The following is a 10,171-nucleotide window of genomic DNA, read 5'->3' as shown; positions in this document are numbered from 1 at the left end:
ATTTAAAGTATGGAACAATGAAATTTACCCCCTTTTTGTTATTTTCCATGTGAAACAAGTGTTTCCAAAAGAGCTAACTTTATATTTACCATGCTATCATTTGGCTTTAACTGAGTTAAACTCAGTGTTAGAGTTGCAATACATCCAAATTAACAGGCTCATTATTAAAAATGCAAAATATGCTTTGACTCACTTATATTGCTTTTGAAATATCTAAAAGTAGAACAGGTTTATTTTATTGATGTTAATGTATGTTGACTAAAAACGGTGCTAAAATTTCTAGGTTATAATTAGGTTTATATAATGCTCCACCTCATTAATGAAACTCTTCTGAGTAAACAGTGTTTTACATCTTCAATGGGTTCATCAGTGATAATAAAATTACGACAAATAAATGGTAGTTCTCAAAATATTTATAAGTATCTTGATTGTGACTGTTAAAGTTTCCAAGTAACAACATACTGGGGGACATTTCTAATTGCTAATGCATTTAAGCTAAAGTAAGAGAAGAGGAAGAGAGTGCATTATCAATTTGAATGTTTTTGGTTTCACTATCAGTGCTGGAGAGATTTATCATGACAAAAAAAGAGTGGGGCAGAGAAGAAGAGTTGCACGCAGAGACGAGCTAAAACATTTTCCAGCGTTATTATCTGAACACCTGGTGGTGCTGCACACATACTTTTTCTGAACTTGGCATGCTGTTGGCACTGCTGAACAGAGCCCCATTCTCCAATAATTGAGAAGCTCACATTGTGTCTAATAGGATTGCTTACAGAGAGGGGACATCAAATGGCCTTTGTTCGGTCGGTTAGGAACTGCCTGGTTGGAGCTGCTCTGCTTGGCAGCGTCAGGTTGGGAAGTTTGCAGAGCTGAATGGCTACAGGACTGGGTTCTTTAAAAAAAACTGAAACTCTTCCTGCTTCTATCTGCCAGTGGAATGTGCAGCATTGTTGCTCCATCTCTGGGTTACTTGGCAGTAAAACAGAACTTTCTCCAATGGCAATGGCGATGTCAGAGACCTTTTCCAAACACCAGCTCAGAACCGTGACTGGGAGCAGACGGCCCAGTGAATAATCACAATCTCCCGCTCTACTGGCCCAGTAAACATTTAACTGTTTGGCCCAGAAAGTGCAGATAGTTTTGAGTAAACTAATGTTGACAAATAATTAAATATATGGGTTGTTGTGTCTCTTTCGACCCTCAGATCTTCTTGTGGGAGCAGAACCTGGAGCAGTTCCACATGGATCTGTTTCGCTTTCGGTGCTACCTGGCCAGCTTGCAAGGAGGAGAGCTGCCCAACCCTAAACGCCTCCTGGCCTTTGCCTCCCGCCCCACCAAGCTGACCATGGGCAGACTGGGAATATTCTCAGTCTCTTCCTTTCATGCACTGGTAGTTACCCTCTTTATATTTCATTCTAACTTTAGTTAACCATAATATATGATCTTACTGCATGTGTACATGCATTTAAACCAAACTGTAATTTAAAAAGAAAAACTGTAAATGACTGTTTGGATAAACTGAAACACAGCAAATGTCATCTATTCAAACTTTGGTTTACCAGTTTGCGTTATTGGCCAGTTGGAAGGATGTTTTGCGTTTTCATGGGTAAACCTGATCAAAGTACATCATGATACTTCATGGTACAAAATGTTGGTTAATCACAACCAATATTTTCATTGTAATATTCAACAGTAATATTGTTGAAAATTCCATTTTCCAGTTTGGAGGATGTTTTTTTTGAGAAAGCATTGGCACGGTTTCCTTCATAGTATATTTTGGCAGCACAGAGTTAACTTGATGACTCACCTGGCACAAAAAAAAATAGCCTCAAATAATATTTCTTTATGCCAAGATGGCTATTTAGGTGCTTGAGTTTACCAGGGGTCACCATTTGATGGGCTTTAGTTGTGTGCCAGCCTCCTACGGCTACAGCGGGGTCATGCACTCCAAATACAAAACGAACTGTTGCAGAAAGAAACGTCAATTTGATTTTTAGACTTCGCTCAGGTGCTATTTTTCTTCTGCAACCACCAACGCAGCGTTCTAGGGCAGGTGGGTGTTCAGGCTGTTTGGTAGCAGTTTGTGATTTGAAGAGTTGGCTTGCTGTTTTATTTGTCTCATTTGCCTATCCCTACATTCACAAGCATGCAAGCATGTGTACGAGGATGAATCTATTTAAAAGCTTTAGATGTGTGTGTACTGCAGTTAGATGCTTGTGAGTTAAATATCTTCTGACAAATCTTCAAAATATGTGTTAGTGTCTTGTCGCGAAGATTTCATAGAACATGATTTTTATTTTATTTTTATTTTTTTTATTCGTGTTTTTGCAGGTGGCAGCTCGCACAGAGACTGGAGTGAGACGCAGAACGCAAGCCATGTCTCATTCCTGCAGCAAGCGCAAAAGCAGGTTTTCCTCCCTCTGGGGTGTAGACACAACCTCCAAGAAGAAAACAAAAGCCCACCCTACGGTTAGCCAGGTCTGTGTGGTCCTACATTCTTGAATAGATATGTTCAAATCTCAAGGTACCGGCACGGCAGAGTTATCCGCACAGATCTTTTTTCCCCTTTGCCCTTTTGTTTAAAAACAGCCCTTCACTATTCTGCCTGAGGTAACACTACACCTCTTTCTTTTTGGCCTTGCAGGTGTTTGCTGATGGTGAAGAGCCAGAGAAAAAACCAGCAGATCGCATATTTGTTGATTCTGTGAAAGAAAACACAGTAAGCTTTCGCTCTCTGTTAACACGAATTAGTCTGTAAAGAATAGTTCAGACATCCTTTACTTCATTCTATGCAAACTTTTCAGCAGGCTAAAAGTTGTTTTAAATAAATAATTCCTTCACATTGGTGAAGAAGTACTTGTTTCACTGGCAGATTATTTGTAACATTCTAATGTTTATAATCAGGGCGTCCTGGTTGGTACCACTAATTTTCTAGTTTTTTTTTCAACCACTGATATTAGGCTTAAGTTATATGCTATTTTTTCAAGATTTAAGTTTTGCTCATAATCACCTAAATTCACATGAAGGAATCAATGAAAGAATCAGTTTCATTCATCCAGTTTTCAAACCGAGTTCCTGAAATAAACTTAATTCTTGACGTCATTCTACTTCACGAATGCCTCCCGCATATGATAAATAACTACCGAAATTAAATCGGTGAACTCTTGAGTAAAAATAATTATTTAGGAGAAGAGTGGAAGCGAGGTTCTACCGAGATGATGAAATTAAAGGACGGCAGTTAATTAAAGGGCTGTAATTTACCAGCCTTCTAATATCCGTGTTGTCAGAAAACAGAAGACGGAACTGTGAAAAACCTTTCTCGACCAAACACCGACAGCGACATGTGGGCTCCTGAAAACCTCACTCCCTCCTGGGTTTGTCTGCCAAATGACCAGCCTGTTTTAACCACCATCCAGCCAGGAGAGTCTGCACTGTGTGTTCTGGAGTCTATATGCAAGGTATCAGAACTATGCCTTAAATATCACTTTGACCGTGTATCTTTTTATGCTAATTCTGCTCTCTGCAAGGATCTGTATGCATGTGCTGTTATGAAAATATGAGGGGAAAACAATTACTTTGGTATTTAAACAACTTGTTTTTGAATTTGCAGACCCATGAGCTTGACCCAACCAAACACTACTTGCGACTTAAGTTCTTTATGGAAAACCAAACGCAATTCTACATTCCCAAGCCAGAAGAGGACATCTATGACTTGGTATATTTAAATGTCTGATTGGGAATTATCTTTTTTCTTTACATCCCAAAAGCCTTCATAAAGTCAAACTTAATAAAATTAACCTTAAAGTGCTTCAGCTATATGAGGACTCACAAAGGCAAAATACTTCATTCATAAAAAAAAGAGAATCATTGGGAGATCATGCTCCAAAACATGAATATGGAGACCTTTTTTTTTTTTTTTTTTTTTTTTACAATAAACTGATACATTCTTGTATTTACATCATCCCTGTCAAGATATTGTTAGTGCTGCTTTGTGTGAGAAGGAAGAAAATGAATGCTCTATTTTTCTGCTGTCGATAACCCGCCCACCACACTATGGCTAAAGTTAGACAGAGCTTCAGGATTTATATAATAACTGCTTTTTGTTCTTCACAGCTGTACAAAGAAATCGAACTCTGCTCCAAAATAACTAAAGTCATCCAGTTTGACAGAGATGAATCCTGTATGATTGGTTATGGTGAGAGCAGTTTTTGTTTTATAATGAAAATTTCAGATTTTTCACTTTTGTTTTGATCAGAAAGAAATGATCATGTTTAACCCTGACACGAGTCGTGTTCCTGTTTTTAACCCTTCTGGCTTTCCCTTTTTGTCCGTCAGGTTTTTCCATCTCAGTGGTGGAAGAAGATGGAGTACAGCAGCTTTACATCACTGATGTGAAGGCCGGGGGGTTAGCCTTTGCCAAAGGTTTGTGTCTCATAGGATAGCCATCTTCTGCTGCAGTTAATTTGTTACAAAGATGGCAAAGAGCAGTAAAAAAAAAAAAAAATGCATTCGATGTTTCACTGCACTTATGAATTTTTATTTACATAGTTTTTAATTACTGTTTTCATATTCATGCAGTTTAGTGATGAACTTGTAACTTGGCCAATGTTACTGCATAAATGAGGATAAATGGGTTTTTACGCAATCTTGAAAAGTCGGGGAAAGATTTGATTTATTCAGTTCTGGTCGGTTTCTAGAGTCTATTTCTTACTCAAATGTCAAAGAATAAAATCCAGAAAAGTTATTTATGAATGATTTATGATCCATTCATGTCCTTTATCTTGGATTTGGCACATCGCTCTTTGGCAGTTCTTTTGCCTCTAGACACTTTTAACGTAGGGTGTCAGATTGCTCATGTGGATTTTTATCTGGGCCTGGTTTAAGTGACAAAAAGAGAGTTTTTATTGACCTGTTTTATGTTGTTATATGTTCAGTTTTTCCAAACTGTCCATTTCATTTCTAAGACAGACGATTCCAACTAAAGCTAAAACTCAAGAAAAGTAAATGGTTTGCATATAAAATGTCAAGGAATGTAAAAGTTCAACAAACTACTTTTATTGATTTTGTTAGACATTCCTGGAAATACTGGACATCCTATATTTCTATCTGTCACTGCAGACAGTTAAAAACGTTTAACTCTTGCATGAATAACTTAAAGGGGAATAACATGAAGTGAATCTTGTTCTTACGTTTTTAACAGGTCTGAATGCCGGCGATGAAATTCTCCAGCTGAATGGGAAAGACTCCCACAGTCTGAATTTCTCAGACATGAAGGCTGCATTCTCCCAAGTGTCTCTGGCTTTGACGGTCAACACTCTGCCCTCAGTGGACCGCCGTCAGCTGTGCTACCTTCCACCGCGGCGCTCTGATGCGGCAGAAGACCTCTACACTGACATCTTCTCCCAAAGTCAAGGTAAAAAGTACTTTTAAGTAAAGCCTCTTGAGCAAATGTAGCAGTGAAAATAGCTTCCCCTGCAATGTTAAAACACATTTGTACATATAAACGTACATATAAGTGAGATAAGAAAGAATAAAATTACGGAAAATAAACAAAACTTTGTTAACCCCGTCATGCATGAACTCCATCAGAAATTAATTTAAATTATCTTTAGACATTTAAAAAGTTTTAAATTGTTTTGTTCCCCCCCCCCCTGACATTTAAAAGGTTTTCATTGCAGTTGCATTCATACTTTCTATGCAACAAGCACATTAATGGTTCCATATGATTTAAAACTTGATATGATATGATATATGAAAACACTGGGGCTTACAGAGCTAAGTTGACTTTAACATAATTATTATTTCAACAAAAATACTGTAAATAATGTACGTGTAACTAAACCAAAAGGAAATGAGCCATAAACAAACACAACTATAAATAAACATGTTTTCAGGAAGAGTTGGTGGCTGTAATGGCTTCTCAAAGACAGCCGGCGATGCATGATGTTCACCTACATGAACAGATGCTTAGTTGTCAAATGTACTAAATTTGTCCAAAGTTAATTCATGTTCCCAGTATTTCTAACAGCTTTTGAATAGCTGTTCACTTTCACGGGTGACGAGACATTTTAATTGCAAAATGTATGGAAATATTGGGAGGACACGGAATGTGTCCCGAAACAGTTCTAGTAGATAAATTAGAGAAATGACAGGTGGCACATTTTAGACTTTTAGCTTTAAACAACCATGGCTTTAGAAATATCATTCTTACATGGCAAAATAGTGAAATGCTTTAACAGGAAACAAAAAGAGCTTGTGTTTGTGTTTTGCTTCGATGCAGAGGAGATTCTGGACGATGGTGTGGGACTGCTGCTGGAGAGCTCCGGAGACAGCCTGGATGATGATTCGGAGATCTTTAGCGAATTTGACGAGTGCGGAAAGGTAAGACTGCAGCAAACACGTGACAGCACGTCTTGTTTTGATGCTTCCTGCTTGTCCTTCACAGCAACCCTTCTCCGCTTTCTGTTGTTATGGAAAAAAAAAAAAAACCCTCTTATGAACATTTGCTGCAGCACAGTTTGAGTCACCACCTGTTACTGGCTCATTTCAGCACTTTACGAAAGCTCTGCAGTTTTTGTTCACATTCACTTATGGGTGCTGCTGTTAAGTGCAAGTTTGTATCGCGCCTCCTTTTGACGACTGCTGTAAAGGAATATAGCAGCCTCTGACAACATAACATTAATAACAGCTCAATATTAAAAATGCCTCAACAAAAGTACATAAACTTAAAGCTTTTTGAATGAAACATGCTGGTGATATTTGTCTTTATTAAGCTTAAGTTCTAATGTCTTTATCATGCACAGTTACTAGCCATTAGGATGAATGAGGCTCATTCATCAAAGGACAAGTTGCAGAAGAGCATAACTGTCAAGATGAAGAAGTAACATTGTCATTAATTTGCTTTTGGCTGATGGTAACATTTTTTCCATGCTGATGGAGAAATATGGCTTAATTAAGACACCGATCTCTAATCTTCTCTTCGTAACCGACTTTAAAAGGTTTCCCAAGTGTCTTTTCGTTGATTGCAACATTTCTAATCAGTCATCACACCAGTTTACGACCTGATTAAGTCTCTGTGTAGACAGCATCGTCTGGTCTTCTTAATCCAAATAAGGTTATGCTTAGCATATTTATGCTTCTGCAAGATGTTTATTTTCCTGATGACTAAACACGGTGTACAGTTCATTGCAAAAGTATTCACACCCCCTGACTTTTTTACATTGTGTTTACAAAAACTGTTTTATTGGGATTGTTGGGATGGGATTGCGATGGACCAACAAAAAGTAGCATATAATTGTGAATAAACTGCTACGATAAGAAATTACTCATTGGATTATGAATTAAAATGAGCTTGATAATTTCAATTATGAAGATTAATATTTTTTTTGAAGGGCAATTTTGCTTTCAGAGATTCATATTTATGGTTTGGTACTATTTCAGTTTTATTTATTTTTATTTTTTATTTTGCATATTTAAAATATCTCCCAGTTCCAGTGTTAAGTGTTCTTTACTAAATTCAAGTTTATTGGTCTTTGAGGGGGTGAGCTTGCAGGATTATGCCATTATCAATATATTACTTGAGAATAGTCTCAAAACAATTATTGTTTATTGCATTAATTATTAAAATTACTTATCGTACAGCAAAGTGTTTTAGCATGACAAACCTAATTGTGAAACAGAATGAAAAACTTTTTTTTTTTCCCCAAATAAAAATCTATAAGATATATGTAAGCTCTTTTCTCTGATACCCCGATGAAGAGCTACAGAAGTGATCCAATCAGTAGAGGCGAGCTGTTTGCTATGATCTCACTATAAATTCAGCTGTTCTGTGAAACTTCATGGTTTGTTAGAACAAAACGGCACCATCAGGACCAAGAGACGCAGTGAGGGTCGTACAGAAATTCACACTTCTCGATTTTTATTTCTCAAAAGTCTTCAGACCACATGTTTTTCATAACTCCTTTGTGTTGGTCTATCACATACAATTCTGCAGTATATGAGCCTTTTTGCAAGGCACTGTTTGTTTTATTATGTTCACCAATTCACGTTTCCTGAGTATCAATTGCAGTTTTTTCATTTCCACTTACTGAGCTTGAAGCAGTCCTGATGCAGTGAATCCTCTTGTTAAGGCTTACACAAAATGAAGTGTCTTTTCTCTGACCTATGATTAGTGTTACTTGCTTTTATGATCAAATTATCTGGTAACCAAATTTTACAAGCACATGTAGAAGTCATCATTGTAAGAGGAGTATATAGCCCACTTAAGCTTCTATATCATTTAATTTATAAGAGTTTATATATAACATTCCCCGTTATCTGTTTTGTTCCTGCAAAGCCTGCTTGTTTGCAGCTCCCTTCACCCCCCTCCTCTTCATCAAACCCTACATTTATATTCTACTGCTGTGTTGCTCACCCAGCCAATCCTGCTGCACTGCAACCTTCGAGGAGGAGGCTCCTTTCCTCCTGCTCTGCTCTGCTCTGGGTTCAGTCACAGGGATTATTAAAACTCATTTGCAATGTTGTCAAAGCTGGACAGATCCTCACACTCACTCCATGTGCCCGAGTTTAGCCAGCCTGTAAAGGAGAGAGAAAGACAGAGAGAGAAAACAGGAGAATATTAGTGACAGAGCTACAGCAGACTGTGAAGGCGCAAAAGAGGGGGAGCTGGAAGGCTGTAAGTGCTGGTGGGCGGAGAGGAGGAGGCTGTGCAGCTTCACTCAAGGACCACAGCACCTTCTTTTTTAAAACGGGAAAGACAAAAGGGGGCGAAGAGATGTAGGCTTGACTTTTAAAAAAAAACCAAAAAAAAAAACCTGGAGTTATCTCTCGGGCACTTTACCTGCCGCTGACTGTCCACTGACTGGCACTGGGCAATGTCCGTCCTGAAGTGGAGCAAGCACAGAAAGCCCTCCGCAGACTCCATCTATGACATGCTTCATCTGGTGAGATCTCTGTCATGTATCTCTTTACCTGGATTGCTGTCGCTGCGGTCGTAGCTGTTTTGTCCTAGTTAGGGGGAGGAAAACACCTTCGTAGCTTTTGTTTAAAGCCCCCCTCTCGGCTGCTAAAGACAGGAAGCTGTGAGTCATCGATGTGTCGCATAGTTGCCCCATAATCACAGGAGTTCTTCACAAGATAATAAGGAAATAAACGGCTACGTGCAGGAGTTCATTCCCGTGAAACTTGGACCTGACACGACTTTGAGAAACTACCCTCCGCGTTGCTGCGGTGATTGACTGCTGGGGGAGCTTTCTCCCTCGCAGTCTTGGGCTGTGTTATCAATCTCTTGTCAGATTCACAGAGCAGATATGTAACCTTCTCTCTACCTCATCAGCGCTGTGCTGCTTTATGTGTTTCATCCATATTTAATAAGCTAGGGGAGACAATGAACTGGAGTCTCACACTTTTTTTTTTCACCCATGACAGTGTCTTTGATTTACACTCTGTTCGTACTTATCCTAAAAGCTTTGTCGTTTTTTTCTCGTCGTCTGTCTCTTTGCCATCTCATGACTGTTTAGAAGCTCACAACTGCAATGGTGTTAATTAGTCTAAACTGTGAGGACTATGACCAGACTGTGACCGTCTTGCGTGGCTCAGTGAAACTTGTTAAATTGTATTGTCAATTTACCAAGGCAGGAGGAATCGGAGGACTTCATACTTAGTTCTTATATGGCTATTGCAATCATCCAGATGACTTTACTTTATGGCTTTTTGCATGTTTGTCCTGGCGAAGGCACTGATTGTTTAATGGGCTTTATTAAGCCCATTGTTTAATGGGCTTTATTAAGCCCATTAAACAATCAGTGCCCATTTGTAGAACTGCACATGTTTGTAGAACATGTGCAGTTCTACAAACTGGAAAACAAAAAGCTATGTCAGGAATGCAATTCAAACATGAAACTGATACAAATATTCATTATACAGAGAGTAAGAATGCTTTTACAATTCAACAGTTGTAGATTATCGCCTGCATCCTCTGAGTCCAGCTGCAGTTCACACTCCCCCCCAACTATGTTAGTGGACAGAGTTGGGGGGAACTCTGTCCATTAACAGAGTTCCCCCTGTTAATGGACAGAGTTAATTAACAGTATGACACAAACAATCCTTGGCTTGTTCGTGCACCTATTTATACTATAGTTTTTTTTCTTCCACTTAACTTTCCACTAACATA

The 10,171-nt window shown here is 38.6% G+C and overlaps 1 protein-coding gene across 1 annotated transcript; it reads left to right on the top strand.

Moving 5' to 3' along the window:
- Positions 1-1,159: 1,159 nt before the first annotated feature.
- On the top strand, positions 1,160-6,464 carry LOC103133211 (T-lymphoma invasion and metastasis-inducing protein 1-like; the record flags this gene model as incomplete). Its single annotated transcript, XM_007544985.2, has 9 exons — positions 1,160-1,390; positions 2,332-2,478; positions 2,645-2,719; positions 3,288-3,458; positions 3,611-3,715; positions 4,114-4,195; positions 4,336-4,422; positions 5,201-5,413; positions 6,281-6,464. Coding segments are annotated over exons 1-9 (1,280 nt in total), but the record flags the coding sequence as incomplete, so codon positions are not given.
- Positions 6,465-10,171: the final 3,707 nt, after the last annotated feature.

Source organism: Poecilia formosa, unplaced genomic scaffold, assembly GCF_000485575.1.
Source record: "Poecilia formosa unplaced genomic scaffold, Poecilia_formosa-5.1.2 Scaffold2378, whole genome shotgun sequence".
Lineage (NCBI taxonomy): Eukaryota > Metazoa > Chordata > Actinopteri > Cyprinodontiformes > Poeciliidae > Poecilia > Poecilia formosa.
The sequence above is the reverse complement of the archived record's forward strand: the minus strand, read 5'-3'. Positions and strand labels throughout refer to the sequence as shown.